Consider the following 19426-nt stretch of genomic DNA (forward strand, 5'->3'; position numbering starts at 1 on the left):
TAGCCTCCACAGGCTGAGCCAGGGCCGCCGCGACTGTCTTGATAGAGGCATTGGCAGGGTGGATCAAGGCTTTCACCACCTTAGGTGCGCTCAGCGCCTTCTCCTTGGGGGGAGGTTCACCGCCTCGCTCCCCCTCCGATGGGGCCTTTGAGCTCGACCGGGGTCTCTCCAGGAGCTTCGCCGGGTGCTCGGCCTTCCTCTTAACCAAGCCAGAGCGTTGGCTCGTGGTTGATGGCGCCAGGGAGGATGCGCCTTGCCTGGCAACCGTACAGCCCGACCGTTCGGCGCTCCCGGTGCCAGCGGACTCGCGGTGCTTGGCCTTCTGTTGGGCCCCCATCGCCGGGGCGCCCTCAAAGGTCTTAGAAGACCGCTCGGACTTCTTCTTCTTTTTCTCGCCTGACGGGCTCTTCCCTTCCAGCCAGTTGGCGAGACGCAGATGGCGGTCCTTCATTGTCCGCTCCGACATATTGCCGCAAAACGCACAGTCCTTCTCCACGTGCGTCTTGTCCTCATGCAGGCAGTAGAGGCAAAGGGGAGTGTTCGTCCTCCTTAAAGACATTCTGAAGCTGGCATCCAGGGCAGACCCTGAACAGCTTTCCGGGCGTCGAGCTTCCCTTCTCCTGGGCCATGTCCAAGATGGGCCTGAGAAACTTCAGGAGTCCTCCAAAAGCGTGGCTCGACGAAATATTCACCTTTGAGGGGCGTAGAAGAATCTGACATGGGTCCCCATTGATCGGATAAAGAAACGGTGGAGCTTGAGGCTCTCTTGACCGAAAAAAGATAGAATTTTCCTATGAAAAAGCGCGAAAAAATGCACTAAAGCTCGAGAGCAATAGCACGAGGATCCCAACACTTGAACGTGCGGTAAAAATCTGAAGATGGCTGCCAGAGGCGGGGCTTAGGGAGAGGGCAGTCATTGGCTGTGGTCAGTATGACGCAGAGATCAGTGATTGGTTACTACTACGAAAGACAGATCAGAAACGAAACCGATACTGATTTTTTCTTTACCGAGGATTCCCATCCTGACGACGGAGAATATTCATGAGCATGTGAATCCATGCCAGACCCCATGCTGGAGAATTGATGGGTTTCCCGGCCAGGAAGTGATGCTTTGGTTGTTACTTCTTTGTAGATGATGCAAGCTTTCTTGATAGGTGCTTTAGGGGCAACCAGTGAAGTTCCTATAGGATAGGGGTGATGTGGTTGAACTTTCTTAGTCCTATGTTGAGACTTGCTGGACAGCTTCCAGAGTGTTCAGTGCGGCATAGAGGATCTCCTGCAGGTAGGGTGTTGCCAGAGCTACATGAGAAATGACCAGGGAGTGGATCACAGGGCTGGTATTTACTTTGTGGAGGAGAATTAGCTGCTACCTTGTTTCTTGGATCTTCTTGGCAATGTGTGCTTTGAATGAGAGGTCATAGTCCATGGTAAAATCGAGAGATTTATATTTGGAGGCATGCAGTGACTGGTCTTCAATGGAGACAAACAAACCGGAAATCACAGTTAATCGCAAGAGGTTATTTACAGAACTGGAGGGTAAGTTAGATAAATAAAACAATAATAAAATGAGTTAAAACTCTGTTGCTCGTTAAGTGAAAAATGATCTAATGAACTCTTGGGTGAGGACTCACCTCAGGTTAGCAATGATTGTTGAGGAAGAGGGACAAGGGAGTAATGGTTAAATCCTTAATGATGTATAAGGGAGTGGTTCAATTCCCTATGACATCAGAAACCAAACTGTTTATTGCTGATTCATTTGTGACAAATCAAGCAAAAGCAGATGCAGGAAACGTGCACATATGCAGGTTTATGACCAAGCAGAGTAGATTCAAAATATGACTGTAGTCTGAACTTCTGGATTGGCATTTTGCTTTTTTCAGAAGTGAGTTGATGGTGCATTTTTATTTTTTTGTTGGTCAAACCCCTGCTCAATTGGTGCACTTATGTTTGTGGTGGCACACTTACAGTTTTTGTGAACAAGCAGAACCAGTCCAATTGCCTTGGCATTACCGAGGGCAGTTGGGGTAGCGAGAAGGTTTTGTGGATTTAGTGAACTGCGCTAGATCTGCCACAGAGGCAGGTGTGAATTTGCCAAAGTAGCAAGGACTGCATCCAAACCTTTTCAGATTGGCAAGGTTTTTGTGGTGATTTGTGCTTGTGACGCAGTGATTGAGAGGGTGCCAGGGAATAGGCTCACTAATTAAAGGCAATCCTTGAAGAGCACCTTTTGTAGCAATTTACCCCCTTGACACCTGTGCATATATTTTCTAAACTCTACTCATTTGCTTACTACACTACTACTTCACTGCCACACCCTCGCCCCTGCAATTCTAGGCTTTGGTACTGCTTTTGAAGAAGATTCAAAGAGTGGGTACCTGCAAGCTACACAAGGCGAATGGGTGGGCTATGTTACTGGCACCTGTAGATCCATACGTTTTGTGGAGAATTCAGTTTACTGCTGTGCCATGCCCTATCGTGTATCAGCTTTGGCTGCCAGGCCTTCCAAGCATATCATTTTTCTGCTTGGGCTGCCTAAGGGTAGGTCATATACAAATAATTAGGACATACTACTGAAGTTCCAAAGGGCAGGGTGTTAAGCATTATGGTCTTTCCATCTAAAACTTTCCAAAGAAAGTGTTTGCATCGAAAACCTAACCATCTAAAATATTTGCATCAAATGCATCTTTTTTTCTTTTTTTGAGGAGGGGGGTGACCCCCCCAACCCCCAGTTTTTTACCATTAAAAATCCACCCCAACAGAAATTAACCCTTTACCCAACACATATATGCATTCAATGCATATATTTTCGATGGATAGGTTTAGTTGGAAACCTTTTCGATGGAAACACTAGATACCGTTAAGCATTGACAATATGGATCTTGCTATCTGTTATGGTGTTAGGGATATATTGTAAACACCTGCTGTATTAAATAAAAACCTGAGCAAGGCAAGCTGGGAATGCTGACCATGATCTATGTCTTTGGTGCTCTGGTGTGAACTCCACTGGCGGGGCATTAGCAGCAATTATGGGATGAGGTGGCCTTGGAAGGACATAACCACAGAGAGCTTGCAACAGTGGTTCTGTGCGCAAGATAATTATTTTCAAAGGAGTCCTCTAGGTCCACATAGAACTAAAGCATGCAGAGGCCTCACCATCTGCGCTTCCGCCCAATAATCCTACACTTCCACTAGTAGTTACAAATAGTGCTTTTCATTTAGACCTCTTAGGAGTTCAAATATACTTTTACAATATTACGGCCACTTGACAGTTTTTGACACAAGGTTTATGAAACAAAAGTATCTTTAATTTGTCATATATTCCTTTGAGAAAAGCCTCCAAAACGCCAACACGTGTTTCAACCCTAACTGCGCCGTCTTCAGGGCGTACAAATATATCACTAACATAAAATAACCATCAAAAACACATGTTTCCACATACAAAAGAAAAGCATAGATTATATAGTCATCAGCAGTGTTAAGTAACCAAAAAAAATATCAAATTCAAATGTCCGAGCCATTGGGACAATTCAAGAATGGAGGAAGCAAATGGGGTAAGGGGATAGGGAGAAAAACAAGAAGGGTATAGTAAGTAAGCAGTTCTCCATTTGCAACAGTTTAACAAGAAAGTCATGTATCATTCAGAAAGCATAGGTAAAGAATGTCCAATCCTATATGGTGAGTACACAGTCCTACATTTAGGAATATTTAGCAATAGTATTGTGCAACATTCAAATAAAATAGCCAGAAAGCCCAAAGGAGCGCTTGGTGAATATTCGCAGATCACAAAAATGACGAGTAATATGGACTGAAAGGTACCTGGTCTGTGGAGCACATGTAGCTATTAGAGTGCGCGAAACTGTTTTGCTGGGTGCATTATCCCTCTTAGTTTCAGAAAATCTGTTAAATAGAGGAGAAAAGCCAGTCTATAAAAGCAGTCAAGTCCTGCTGATAAGAAACAAAATTACCAGTTTCTTTTTTTTTTTTAAATGTGTATATATATGTGGGGGTATGTGAAAGTAAAATGGTGCGGTCTAACAATCCCGTATTCTGTGAGAAACTGAAAACAAAGTACGAGAGCAAATATTGATTGGTCTAGTGTCGAGCCTGTGCACCTGCATCATTTAGCAGAAGCCGTAAAATATAGAGATTGGCAGCGTCTTGTGAAGTTTACCAATTAACAGCTTGATTGCTACCGTGACTAATGGTTTCATGCCGTCTGGCCGGTCGAAGTTTCGTGGAATGTGGGTGTTGTTCTGGCAGGCCTATAACGGCCCAGCAGGTAGAAGTGAGTGCTGGTCAAGTGATCCAGTTCGGCAAGCGTTGCCTAGCAACCCCGTGTGCCTCTCTAACGTTGCGTCCTGTGTGTGTTTGGCAGATCTATTGTTCCCATTCAAAGTAAAGGTGTCCTGATAGCACCATAGAGTTCCTCTGAATAACATAAATATTCGGGTGCCTTCGGTCGCGATTGAAGCAAGGCAAGTTTTGTCTGTTGATTAAACGCCCCCTCATGGGCGGGCATGGGATAATTGAAAATGTAACGTCCTCACGGCTGCAAGGAAGCAGTGTGTGCAGGGAATGACTGGATGTGTGTCATCCACACAGCAGCGAGATTAAGCTTGTCTGTATTGAAGCAGATATTGGAGAATAGAGTTAACATTAGCATCTCGAGTATAAAGTAGATACAAGTATCATGCAGTGTGCCATTGCAGTAAGGACCAATTCCAAAATGGTTCGATCATGTCAAAATTAAGGTAAAGGTAGAATTTTGTAGCATTTCATGGTCACATGGTTGTGTATCTGATAGCATTGGTATGCATTTTGGGAGAACATTGGAATACAAAAGCTGATGCCGCTAATAGTGCTGAGAATATCAGCATGAAAGTGGTAAACAGCGACATATCGGTCATCTCATGGTCCAAATAGCTTTTTCCAAAGGATATGTTACTTAAGGTGTATGTCAAAAACCATAACTAGGACACTGGATAGTGACAGCACATGAGGTCACACCGGTATTAAGTGCTACATCCAGTGGACCCCCAAGCAAGAGGTGGTTGTATATAACAGGTGTAGTAATATGGTTTTCAAGACCCACATATATTAATAAGTTTGGTCAAGTAGTCTGTGATGTGGTGATATCACCAAGACTCGGTACATAGATCACGTAAGTAAATGTTCCTCTAACCAATCATAGGAATACATTTAACTCATGGTCTTGGTTTGAGCCAAGCTGTACACATCTTAGTCTGCAGATCATGCAAGCTTCCTCTTGTCTCAGTTTCAATTGTCTGTCTCCACCTCTTTCGTGTTGTTGATGTGTTTTAGTCTGACAAATTTCATATCACTTCGATGTGCCATTTGATGTTCCTTTTGCCAATGTAATGCGAAGGGCAGTTTAGCATCTTGGCTATTCAGGTTTGCCAGGTGTTCTCTAATCCTAATTCTAAGCTCCCGGATGGTACTGCCAACATACACTGTTTTGCACACACAAATAATTGCATATATGATGTATTTATTAATTGCCGGTCTTAATACATCATATATGCAATTATATGTGTGTGATCTATGTACCATTGGAGACGCTTACGACTTCTGATGCCTGGGTCTTGCAGGACATTCACCAAGGATACTACTTCCCTTTTTTGCTCTTCACCATCCAGACCATCCTCTGGGCAATTAGTCCTTGCCTCGGAAACCCCTCCTGTTGAGGAGATAAGTCTGCTTCTGGCAAGTGGGGCTATAGAACGTTCCTCTTATCTGAACAAGGCAAGAGTTGGTATTCAACCTACTTTCTTGTGACCTATCCTGGATCAGTGGCTTCTGAATTTGTACTTGTGCATGGACAAGATCAAGACTCTGGCTCAGATTCTTCGTGCCCTTTTCCTGGATGATTGGCTGGTCTTCCTAGATATGGAAGATGTATTACGTCCATGTGGCCATTTATAGGAAACACATGAAGTACATGAGACTCAAGGGGGCGAACGGTCACTAACAGTTCAAGGTCCTGCTGTTCGGCCTTTCTTCAGTACCCGGGGTTTTCACCAAGCTGCTGGCAGTGGTGATGGCTTGCCTCATAAGGTTATCCTATATGCATGACTGGCTCGTCCAAACTCTCTCTCCAGACCTGACATTGTTACACTTTTTCCAGAGAAGCACCCTATTGCACAGCCTGTGCTTATCCCTGAACTTCAGGCAGTCTCAAGATTCACTGTCCCAGTCCTTCTGATTCATCAGAGCTGTCTTGGACACTTGCCTCAATCAGGCCTTCCTGCCCGAGGACAGAGTGACAAACATCTCCAAGATGGTCCATGTCCTCCAGACACATGAAAAAGGTTCCAGCCTCAGATTTTCTGCACTTGCTGAGTCTTATGGCCTCCTCCATCCTTGTAGTGCCAGAAGCTTGGTTACCCATGAGGTCGCTACAAGGACTGAGTTCATTGGTCTCAGTTACAGGGAACGACCTTGAATCTCCTTCACGTCTTAGTGAAAGCATCCAGAGACCTGCAATGGTGGTCTCCGAAAGACAAAATTCTGAGAGGGGCATTGTTTTGACAACCATGTCCCCAGGTGACTCTGATCACAGATGCATGCCTAAAAGGCTGGGGTGCTCACATCCAAGACATGATGGTGTGCAACCTGTAGGTCCCATTGGAATGCTGGGAGCACATCAATTTGCTGGAGTTGAGAGCGATCAGGCGGGCCCTGGTCTCTTTCTTGCCCTTTCTCAAAGGCAAGACAATGTTGGTCCTGGTAGACCAACGGTGGCCATGCATTACCTCAACAAGTGGGGTGGTGTGAACTCTTTGCAGAGAAGCAATGAGGTTGTGGTTCTGGGCTCTGGAGAACACCATCTGTCTCTGACGGCGGCTCAACTGGCCAATGCGATGAGTATGTGTTGGCGGATGCCCTGCACAGACAGTGTTTAACTTCCCATAAGTGGGAGCTTTGCCAGAAACTTCTTGAGGAGGTTTTCTCTCCTTGGGTTACCCCTCAAGGGGATCGTTTTGCTTCCAGTATGAACAGGAAGTGCCAGGGGTTCTGCTCCAGGGAATTCCTTCATCGGGGAGCTTTGGGGGACGCTTTGACAGTTCATTGGGACTATGCTTTCCTGGCAATCCCTATCCTACTGCTGGTTCTCAGGAGGTTAATGCCTGTTTAGGTCTATAATGCTCTTGATTGCTATGGATTGGGCCCTGAGAACGTGGTACCTGGAGTTGCGGGACATGGGCATTTGCCCTCCCTGGCACCTGCCACAGAGGACGTACCTCCGCTCCAACTCGGAGAGACAGGTCTTACACCCGAACCTCCACAGCCTAATCCTTCATGCCTGGCTGCTGAAAGGTTGAGGTGCAAGGAATGGGATCTGTCAGATGATCTGGAATTACTCCTCTATGCTAGAAGGGTCGCCACCATGTCAGTTTATGCTTGCAGGTGGTGTACTTTTTCAGCTTAGTGCAGGAAGAGGCATCTGGACCCCTCCAAGACCGAATTCCTACTCCTCACCAACACCACCAAACGCCCAGACATACAAGCCTGGCTATCAACCATGAACACTGAGCGCGTTACACACCTGCTCACCACCTGCGCCAAGTGCCTCTGGTTCCACATCTACAAACTCCTCTCCTTCAAGACACACATAGCTCAGAAAACTAGACAGCTTGGTATCAGCTCTCCTTCCTGTGGGAAGTCAAGCCCTTCCTCCCTCCAGAGAGCTTTGAGATCCACTGTTCAAGCACTGGTCCTATCCTACCTGGATGGGGGCAATGTCCTCTTCGAAGGCCTCCCCTTGTCCTCACGTTTGCCCCTGAGAAGTGTCCTACACGCGGCAGCACATCTCATCAAGGGTCTACACAGATACCACATCTCCCGGGCCCTCATCGACCTTCACTGACTCCCACTGCACGCACAAATCGCCTTCAAGTCTTGTAGCATCATCTATAAGGCAGTCCCCCTCAAGTCACCCAGCGACCTCATGGAGAAACTCAGCATCTACAGCAGACAGTGCACCACGAGAAGCCAGGACACGTGCAGACTTGCAATCTGCTGCAAAAAGGAAAGGACCAGAAAACTGACCTTTCTCTGCCTATGCCACAACACTATGGAACCTCCTCCCTGTCAGCATCAGACTCACCCCCATGCTCCTACAATTCAGAAAATATCTCAAGACCCATCTCTTCAAGGAGTCTCTCCTCAACACCTAGGTTATGATGTCTCCCGCTGGGTCCTCCTGACTCACTAGACGCTGTCTGCCCCTCTCTTCCCCACCACCCTGTACAGCCGTACCCCTCCTCTGTAGCCTACCCCCGCTCTATATCTGTTCTGTTACCTCTGAAAAGTGTTCTGTTGTGTATCTGTATTGTATACCTCTGTAAAGCACTCAATTGCTTCTCGAAGTTGGGTCCGTGCTCAATAAATAACATATGTTTCGAATTGGATTGGGTCCTCCCACATATTCCTCATCGTATATCTTTGTTTCCAGCTATAGCTGCTTTGAAGAAAATAAATTCTCTCGGCAGAAGGTGCTGTGCGTCGAGACGGTCGACTCGATGTCCCTCGAGGGCTTCCATCTCAGCTGATGTCACCGTCTAGTATATATACCACACACAGCGCCTGTTGGCTTCAGATCCGTTTTTCCACTAATGTGATTGCTTCGAGATTTACGGCGCACTTCAGTTTTCTTTGAAAACTCATCAAATATGGCCTGGTCTTCAGCTCCGAATACTCTGAAGACGGGCTTCAAAAAGTTCCTAAAATGCACCACAAAAATGTCCATCACGGGCCCGCATAAGATATGTATCTGGTGCCTGGGCGTCAAGCATGTAACCAACGACTGTCGATCTGGTCAGTTGATGACCGGTAAGGCCTTGAAACATTGCAAAGCTAAACTGTCGGTGGATATGATTGTCCCCAAATCCCCATCCACTCCAATTTGGGTCATCCCACAAGTCGAGAGATTCCTCCCCTCACAAAAAAACGATCAAAGAAATGTTTCTGCGAAGCAGCTACCTGGTCCACCTTCCACACGTTTATAAAACATTGTTTAGACACTTCTAACAATGAAGGACGATTTGGGAAGGCAGTTCTATGCTCCATTCTGGACAAACAATAACTCTCAATTCTTACTGCCTCCTCCAAAAGAACGTAATACTGCTTTGGGAGTCTATCATAGGAATATGTGGGAGGACCCAATCCATTTGAAGAACAAGTTACTTACCCCTGGTAACGTTCTTTCGACTGGATTTCCTCCCACATATTCCTCATCGCCCTCCCAACCTACCCCACTTTAGAATTTCCAAGCTTTAGACCTTGCTCTCTTTTAAGGTCTTATAATTTTAAAAGCACTTATCAAGGCCGGTAATTCTGCATATGGGTGGTGAAAAAGAAAAAAACAGAACTGACGCCAATGGGCGCAGCATGTGGTATATGTATACTCAACAGTGACATCAACTGAGATGGAAGCTCTCTAGGGACATAGTCGACTGTCTCAACCCACAGTGCCCGCTGGCGAGAGAAAAACATTTCCGAAGCAGCTAAAGCTGGAAATGAAGATATCATAAGATGAGGAATACGTGGGAGGAAGATCCAGTCGAAAGAAAGTTACCTGGACAAGTAACTTATTCTACGTGCTCCACATCCTCTGTTTCAGATTTTCTGCAGTCTTTGGCCTGGGCGGGCCTGCAGATTGGCACTTTGAAGGTTTATCTTGCGGCCTTTTCGGTCTTCAGGAGGACCCCAGAGCAGGGCTAATTTTTTTCCTGTACCCCTGGTCATGCAGTTCCTGCAGGGTCTTTGTAATGGTTTCCCTCATGCCAGTTTGTTGTTCCGCGTGCGATTTAAATTTAGCGTTAACATTTCTAATGGGTGCTCCGTTTGAGCCCCTTCATTCATGTTCATTAAGATTGCTCACCCTTATAGTTATTTCCCTGGATGCCATCACTTCTGCTAGATTACTGAATGTGCGCCAAGCTTTATCTGTTCAACCTCCCTACTTGGTTTTCTCCAAAGGTGATGGTGAGTTAGGCCACCCTTCCTCCCGAACGTGATCTCAGATTTCCATCTGTCTCAAAAGATCCATCTTCCTATCTGTCTTTCTCCGCCTCATCCCTCCAAGGCAGGGGAGCATTTCCATTGCTGGGCCCAATGAGGACCAGCTTTTCATTGGTTATGCTAGTGCCTGTGCTGGCAGGGCTTTGACCAAAGACCTTGGCAAGGTGGATCATTATCTGCATTCGGAATGCTATGATCTGGCTGGAAAGGATGTGCCTGAGGGTCTCAGAGCTCATGCCATGAGAGGAGTGGCTGCCAACTCTGCAATGCAGAGTCCCTGTGCTGGACATTCGCCAGGCAGTGATGTGGGCTTCTTTGCAGAGATTCTCCAAGCATTACTGCTTGGATTTTCTGTCTGGTCAGGACGCTTGTTTTTGTAGGGCAGTCATTGAGTTCCCTGATTTTGGTGGTGCCCTTTCTATGCTCCCTCCCCCCGGTCATTGCGCTACTCTGGGAGTCTAGCAAAGATGAGGCATCTGTGAGAGGAAGGAGTCCATCAGTAGACCAAATTACTTATCTCTTGTTCTAATGGACGTTCCTCCCACGGATTCATCATTGCTCTCCCTATCTGCCCCTTATGGCAGATAGCTAGTACGCCTTGGATCTGCGTCTGTCAGTGTCAAAGTGCTATGGAAAAAGGGTGGAATTAAGGTAACGGGCGTGGCGACTCTATACTAGCCCCCGACGTTCTGTCCAGCACGTGGGTGTGAAGGTGTCGGGTGGAGCCAAGACGGTCACGCTGCGCCTGGCAGCAGAAAAGTTTCAGAAGAGCAACTGCGCTGGAAGATGGATATAGAAGACGAGGAATCCGTGGGAGGAACTCCCATCAGAATGTGTTCGTTGGAGCCATTGATTACTGCGCCACAGATGAGCAACACACATCCTGCCACCAAGCTGTGGTGACAGTAGCAACTAAGGAAGCCATTCCTGATAGATGGGGCTTCCCAGTAATAAGGCCCGGAGTGAAGGGGCCATCTGGTGCTTTTATGCAGCTGTAAATGGGAAGGTAGATGGACTGCTCAGAGCATTCTGACTAACAGAGGTGAGTACACATCTAAGGAGGAGACATTTAAGCACACTGAAGTGTGTACCAAAGTAGTTGACAGTGCTTGGAGATTCAGAGCCGCAGCATTATCAAACAGGACACAGCAAAGATTCATTAGAGGTTGCACCTGGAGCGTATGGATGTTGGTGGGAAACCTTTGCTTAGCAGGCCTCATGGTTTTACGGAATTTTTAACTCGGGGAAAACATGATTTGCACCAGCAGTTACTGGGGAGAATTAACTCTTAAGAAAACTGTAAGGAGGTTAACTTAGAATCTAAGAATTTGACCCCCAATCACATTTCCCTCGCCGATTTACATGCTGATGAAGTTGGCTTCTCAGGAGTTTGGGGCCAGCCGAGCACATCTTTGAAGATTTTGTTTATTAGTTACATTGTAGAGTTCCTGCTTTGTCCCTCCCCTACCAGTTCCCCCATCCTTTTGAGTAAGGCATCCATAGAGAAGTTGTAGGAAACAACCTGCAGAGCAGAAACATGTGTAGGTTTCGAGAAGATGACATTTAAGTGGCATGTAAATGTACAGAGTATCGGGCCTGAGGAATGCATTATGGTCAGCAATCTGTTCTTGCATGCATACTTAATCAAAACATTTTTAAACATGGGCTAATGATAGGCAATCGTAGATGAGGTTCTGATCCACAATTATAAGGCAGTAACTTATATTTTCAGATAAGCAGCATGTTGTTTCTGTATTGTGATACCATTTGAAACATTTCAAGCAATATGATTTTTGACGTTTGCTCTTAACATTTACCAAAAGCAGTTTAGAGTTGGAGGCTCTTGTGTGTGATTTAAGGACACCTGGACCACTTCAACATAACAGATGGCAAGATGACTTTCTGAGGACAAATATTATTTTTGCCATAGGTTTTCGTTTCTCAGTTATTCTTTTCTGTATTAAGGAATGATACTGCCATAGTCTATGGCCTCAGAACCTATTTCCCATTGTATCGCTTTTGGTGGGGTTATAGAAATGTGTGCATGCAGCAAATGAAGTTAGATGTGAAAGCTAGTGTTAGACTATGGTGAGGCCTTCTGCTAGGAAATATCTATCTTATTGTTTGCTAGTATCCAAAGTAAAAATGTATTTGCAGCAGCTGATTGTTGAATTTTTATTTTGTATACAGTTCTGGACCGCCAAAAGTTATGGGGCACTCGTCTGTGGTCTATGAAGACTTTATGTTGGTGTTTGGAGGAGGGAAGGCAAATGATGATCCAACCAGTGACCTGTGGCGATATCAGTTCTGTTCGCAAACCTGGAAAAAAATGACATCTAAGCTACCAGTTTCGAAAACTCAGCATTCTTTGTTGGGAGTTGGTTGGTGTTTTCAGCAGGGATCAAAGCCGTGTAAACTATCGCCAAGCAATAACTTTAATCAGATATTAAAAGAAAGCCAGAAGCAAAGACCCTTCCCAAATCCTTTTCAACCACAGCGATCCAACAAAATATCTGGTATCACTACAAATGGAATTGAAATGAAAGTCTTTACACAGTGCCCCGGCCTACCTCAATCTGGCTCCAAGCAAACCTTGTCTGACAATTGTGCCACAGAAGTTCAAACTTTGATACCTAAAAGAGAGACCTGCTTTTTGAATCCCACTTTTTATTGTCCTGAGGAGGATGAAGCTATCATTAGTACTGAATTTGGAAGAAAGTATGAGGATGTAACCTTGCAGCACAAAAACGTGCCACATGAAGAATTAGATGCTGCTCCCGATCTTCTCCTCGTAGGTGGAAAGCCGTTCTCTAGCTCATCAGGCATCTCACTGTGGCAGATGAAGCTGAAAAAGATTTAAATTATGTTGTGTATCTAACCCTGCAACAAAAAAAAAGGCAGAACTAGCTTGTACTGTGCAGAAGGATTGAGGAGGGAACACTGTGAAATGTGTTTCCAAGAAGTTCCCCTTGAATGTTTACAAGGCTCACATGTGGGTGTTCGAATAGGTTACTGCCAGTTCATCTGCCCATCCTTTCCACTCAGACTTGGCAGTTTGTAGACCTCTAGTCCGAGATTGGCAGCATGCTCACCAAAAAACCATGTGGAAGCTGGCTGTTATCACTCAATTACTGTCCAAATGAGCAGTGGCACACTGTACGTCCCTGGAAGTAGACTGTATGCAAACTATTGAATGTATGTAGGGTCCACTGTCCCTTGCTGAACTTCCACCGTTCCTGTAAAGGCATGAGTGCCAGTTTAAGGTTACACTGCACCCGAATCTCAGGACTTTCCTGAAGTTGTTTTTGTGTGTAGAATACAACTCTAAATGAAAAGTGGCAAATTGGATAGGACAGAAGTGGCCATCTACAAACTCGTGTGCCCCCTGTCCATGCTCTTGATATATTACACAAAACTTCCCAATGTAGCAGTTTTGAAGGTGGAAAAGTATACAGTCTTTTATAGACCCCTTTTCTATAGCGGAAACACTGTGATATAAATATAGTAATGAAAATTCCTATTAATGGATTATAGAACTTGACCCTTAACATGTGAAGTAACTGCAACAGTCTTCCTTTACATTGGCCTGTGTGCTCACCTCTCCACCCAGTCTACTTTTGCAAACTGCTGGAGTGGATCCTAAGCAGCAGGATCGTCTGGCTTCATAAGTATGGGAATTCAATTCCTCTAAAGGTAATAATGTTTCCATAAGACAGCAAGGGTTTTATTATTATAACGAAGGATGTACACAAAATACAGTTCTTACAGTTCTTTCTCCTGTTGATTGTCTGTGCGGAAATTAGAAGGCTCCTCCACTGACCAATGACAGCATTTTACATATACTTAAATATAGGAACAACACGTGTTTGTGTTACATGGTCATTAAAGATTCAACAGTCTTTGATTTTACAGAGTGTCAAGCAGAGATGCTTGATGGGTGCTAGCTTTACTAGCACTTAAGGGTGCCAAAACTGTCCTAGTTTCGGCCACCAAAATGTCCTATTTACTCTTTGCTCCTTGCATGTCACCTAAACTCTTGATAGGAATGTAAATATTGACTCCACTCTATCATTGGAAGGTTCAATTGAGGCTTTTGCAAAGTCTGTGTTCCATTCCTTGCTGTATTATTTTCTGTTCCCTGTTGTGAAGGCCTTAGTGAGTACTACTATTTGATTCATGCTAGACATTTTAACAGCATGTGGTTATATCGTCGAGAAGCATTTGGGGCGTACGATCCAGAGATTTATGAAGGCATCTACGGGGACAAAGGCAGTGTTATTGAGTTGAATGACCTTAATGGCGCAAGGCATCTTTTAAAAAATAATGTATTCAGATCCTACATCTTTAAAACAATGCATGAAGGGTAAGCGTGGGTAAATCCCTCAAAGGTTTCATGGAGCCATAACCTAACCCCTTCACCTATCTGTAGGTTGTCTTTGCTACCTGTGCTTCCGAGGCAGTGGTCTGCTCCTCCAGGGCCCTGGTCTGCCTCAAGAGACACTCAGATCCATCTGTAAGACTTGTATTCCCTGCTGGGAGCTATGAAGTGGAAGCGTTAGAAAGAGTTTACTTTGTTGGAAATCATTTCCCGTCCAGTGCACTTATCAGCAAAGACACTCCACTCGGACTCCCTGTACCCCCACCACCTCCCACACCCTTACAAATCCAATAAGAATACATTTGAAGAAAGTGAAAGAAACCCTTGGTGCTGCAGCATCCCCGTCTCCTTTCACACTACTAAGTCCTTCTCAGCTCTATCTCATGCACTTAATTGATCCATCCACGTTTTAATGTACTGGTTTTGATACTGTTCTGATTCTCCAGATGTAATTCGTATGTCAAAGGAAACCGGGTTTACTTCCTAGTGCTTCTCATGAACCCAGATCACGATTTTGCATCTAATCAATTCCGCAGGTTGTGTGTCATTTTGGACACGTTCTCGCCGCATTTTTCTGCCCATCTCGTCTGCAGGGTCACACCTTATGCCATTTAACATTTTTACAAAACCTAAAACAGCTGTGTTAATCATGTACGCGATCCCAAACCACAGGCAACAACTATTGTACATGCTCCTTTGCTGCCTTCCTTAAAAACCCTAGTGGACAACTGCTCTGTTTTACACCCCCTCCTCTTCCAGGGGTTTATCCGAAATTTGAGTTTACCACTAACCATGGATAATCACAGTGGACAAGAGGGTGTGCTGGAAATTCTTTGGGACCAACGAGTGTCTGAGCCAGCACAATGTAAGCTGAGGCCAATGTGGAACATTTTGTAAGAAAGCTTTTCATAGGCACAATCACTCAAGTTTAAGTAGAATATGTAGGCTGGACGTGCCTAGCCTATAAACACTTTGCCCTAAGCGGAAACCTACTACTTTAATGGTTCCTTTAACTGCGAGGGTTCAGTCAAAAGTCCTGCCTTTTTCCTATTCACTCTCATTATTCGACTAGCATGTAGCGGTACACTCGCACGAAAGACTGTGCTGAAGGTGGTTATTAGCATGAAACAATATTTTAATGTTTTGTCAATAAGTGTATTTCACTTTTGTTTAGTGTTCCACAACAATGTGTTAATGCTAGAGTAGCACACACAACGTCCCCATCTTGATTATAATGTTCCCATGAAAGAGCCTGCCTTTTGAATACATTGTCGGTATAGAAGAAACAACTGGCTGATCTGATTTTCATATAACTTGATTGGATGTTCAGACCATCCATCAACCCCACTGTCTGTTATGTAGTGTAATCCACTAGACCCATTTATAATGGTCAAAGCTGAGATGGTCAAAGGTCCAACCTCTTCAGCTTCCCTTTTACCAAATCAAGATTCAGAATCTTTGGAATAACAAATCCAAAAATGTTTCAGAAAAAGGTACCACCATGGACGCACATCCGACTGCTAGTTAAAAAGGATGTAGCTGCATAGATTTTAAAGGTTTGTGAAATAATGCATCAACATTTAACTCTGACAAATGCGTTTTTGTTGCACCAATATTAACTCCTGCAACCCCTGCTCCCACATAATATCCCCAACAAAAATATCGCCTATGGTGAATCAAACAGCCAAATCTATGGCAATATTCTTGTTGGGGATATTATGTAGTGATAACCGGTGTACCCCCAAAACCCCATTCCCAAAGTACCACCATGCCCTCCTGCCTTCCCACCCATTAAAACTCTCTCCACTGTCTCTATCCAGAAATCCCTCTTAATGTTTCCTGGTTTCCCTCTCAAGTGCCAGGTAGATCTCAGAAGGCATTTTACTGGTGGGTGGAGTGCAGCAATGTGGCTAGCAGCGAAGAGAGGTCACGAGGAAGTAGGAATATCTTCATATTTTGGCTCAGTACATGGACATACATGGTATGCCTTCTGAGCCAAAAGTGGAAGAACAGTCTGAATTACTAAAAGGTGAACAGAACAGACCTGATTGAACCATATTTAGGAGGACATTACATTGCATGCTTGGACAGGAGCCACGTAACAAGTTTTATTTACCTCAAAGATAGTTTACCCATAGCCATAACTCCAGCTCTCTCCATAAAATATTGTGTGACTAGCTCGCAACACCAGAGTATGCAATGGGAGAAGCAAATGTTCTGCTTCTATTGATGCAATCCTCTGCATTAACAACACCCACCTTGCACTGCCTCAGTCTCAATTGTAAAGCCCCTCTTTCCCCTTATCACCCTTCTGGTTTCAAATCAGCCCAGGTATTGAAGGATTATACAGCAAGCCTGCTCTCTATAGTGAACACATTGAAGTCCGGAAAAACATGCCTGCTTTATCTCTCATTCGTAGTCCAAACATTCAAGGTTATAGTTAGTTTTAGACACTGTGCACCCTTTGGCGTATCCGTTCAAAAACAAGTCATGGGGCCGGTCAAGCAAACCAAGTTATTCATGTTCTTTCGTTCCCTCAAAAAATATTCTCATATAATCACCTTTAGCCAATTGTAGAAGTTACACAACTTTGGCCTTTTGGTTTTAGTAAATCCTAGGGTGGTTGGCCTTTGCCAGATTGACAAGAGAAAAGACTGATTACTCCTCTTTATAGAATCAATCTCTGAACCACAGGAGAGGCAGACTTTGAATTACTGTGGTTCTGTACACTGTTAATGTTGTTGGAAGTAGTTCTATAACATGATGGACAGCACCTCAGCAGGCCACAGAACACTTGACATCAGTGGCTTAACACAAAATGTGGGGGCCCCCCTGCGAGCCATGCTGAGGGGGCCCCCCCATCTCGGCAACAAATCACGGTCGTGCCACACTCTGGCCCGGCCTAGATTATCACGCTTGCACAATACGCATGAACGTGCTGCTGAAAGGTATGCTGCACACTGTACTCGGAGAAAGATATAAATATGTGTTTTAATGCAATATACAGCACACTTTCTGAGAATAATTGGCCAAAAAGTGTTTGCAATTGTTTTGTAAGGTAACACCAAACCAATATATGCAAGTCACCAACGGTGCACAGGAACATTAATGCTTTGCTATTAAAAATGTCATGCCATATTGAAAACATATCCCACTGGCTGCACAATGTAGACCAGTGTAGACGCGTTATGAAATTACAGTAAAGCATACCAGGCCACATTTATACAGACCTAGACTGGATGCACAAAAATGCCAGTCGAAGCAATAACACTCATCAGGAAAAGAGCACACATTGAAGCCCGGGTCTCTGCTACGTCGAACAGCACGGCCAAACTCTTTAAAATCTTCTCTGAACTGGTCAATCCTGTTGCGGTCTCCACCTCTCCGGTTCCCTCCCAGGCCCTCTGTATGGCTCTGGCCTCTCACTTCTCAGCTAAAACTCAGGACTTCCTGTCCACTATCTCCTCTTCCTCTCCCTCTTCCTCTCTCGGCCCCCCTTTGGCCATCTCTACCTCTCCTCCTCCTTTCTCCTCTTTCTCTCTGACAACACCTGACGAGGTTTCTAGACAAGTCCGATCCATGAAAGTGTCGTCCAAACAGGTGCTCCCCTGCTCCTCCAGAACCATCAAGGGCCATATTGACACCCTCGCTGCACCTAGGCCAATTTCTGTAATCACTCTTTCACCACTGTAACGTTCCCCTCTCCCCTTAAGCACTCTCTTGTGCACCCACTCCTCAAGAAGCAGTCTGCCGATCCTACCTGTCCGGCAAACTATCGCCCAATCTCCATCACACCTTTCCTGGGAAAACTATTGGAAAAAAGCTGCCCATCTCCCAGCTTACTCTCCACGTTGAATCTGTTGGTTGTCTCCATGACCATAAGTCTAGCTCCAGAGCTGCCAGAGGCACGGAAACATCTCTCCTGAATACCTGTGATGATCTGCTCTCTAACCTTGATTCCAGCATTCCTTCTGTCCTAATCCTGCGTGATCTTTCCTCGACTTTCGACACAGTCAACCACGCCATCCTGATCAATCGACTATGTGAGAACGTGGGCATCACGGATCAGGGTCTGGAGTGGCTGACCTCCTTCCTCTTGGACTGCCCCTCCCAGATCCAACTTGGTCCCTTTTTTCCATCACCTCTCTCTCTCTTCCTGTGGCATTCCCCAGGGCTCTATCCTCTCACCCTGGTTTTTCAACCTCTACTTGGCCCCTTTGGCCCACCTGATCTCTACCTTCTCCTCTAACTTTCAGTGTTATGCGAATGGCACTCAGATTTCCTTCAGGCTCCTCATCTCTTGCTCATTCCTGACTGTCTATCTGTGATTCAGGATTGGTGGACCTCCAACGATATTGACGTTAGTGCCATTAAGATGGAGATCCTTCTCATTGGGACCCCTGCCCCTGCTTTCCCTCTCTCACTCTGGCCACCCACCTTGGGCCCTCTTCCCTCGCCTTCCTGATAGGCAAAAAACCTTTTGTGGCATCTTCAACTATACTCTCTCTTTCTCTCCTCGCATCTCGGAAGTCACCAAGAGGTCCCACTACCTATCAGCTGCTCCTCCTCAAAGGGACTCTTCCCTTTCTCACTTTCCCCCAGAAGCTCACTGTCTCCAGAGCCCTGTTTCTCTCTAGGCTGGACTACTGCAACAGCCTCTTTCTCAAGCTACCTTCCTCTACTCTCTGCCCTCTGCAACTTATCCAGAACAGGACAACGAGACTTGTCCTTGGCCACAAGCCCAGGGATCATATCTCTACAGCCCTGAAATCTCTCCACTGGCTCTCGGTGGTTGCAAGAATAAAGTTCAAGGCCCTTTGCATTGTCCAAAAGGCTTTCTGGGGTCGGGCCCACACTACAACTAACGCTCTCTTCCAAAACACCTTTTTTCTCTAGCCCTTCAACCGGCTACCTCCAACTCTCTAAGGGCTAGATGCTTCTTCAGGCAGAGAGTGGGGGTGGTAGATCTCTCTCCTCTGCAGACGCCTCCCTCTGGAATGGCCT

General features: G+C 45.4%; 1 protein-coding gene across 1 annotated transcript in view; it reads left to right on the top strand.

Moving 5' to 3' along the window:
- Positions 1 to 13819, top strand: part of LOC138489118 (leucine-zipper-like transcriptional regulator 1 homolog) — a 406596-nt gene extending 392777 nt beyond the window's left edge. The window contains exon 8 of the mRNA XM_069616746.1: positions 12235 to 13819. Coding sequence (XP_069472847.1) covers positions 12235 to 12904 — 670 coding nt within the window. The 3' untranslated portion in view covers positions 12905 to 13819. The remainder of the gene's footprint in view (positions 1 to 12234) is intronic.
- Positions 13820 to 19426: the final 5607 nt, after the last annotated feature.

The sequence above is a fragment of the Ambystoma mexicanum genome, chromosome 9 (assembly GCF_040938575.1).
Source record: "Ambystoma mexicanum isolate Mex_15411 chromosome 9, UKY_AmexF1_1, whole genome shotgun sequence".
Taxonomy (NCBI): Eukaryota; Metazoa; Chordata; class Amphibia; order Caudata; family Ambystomatidae; genus Ambystoma; species Ambystoma mexicanum.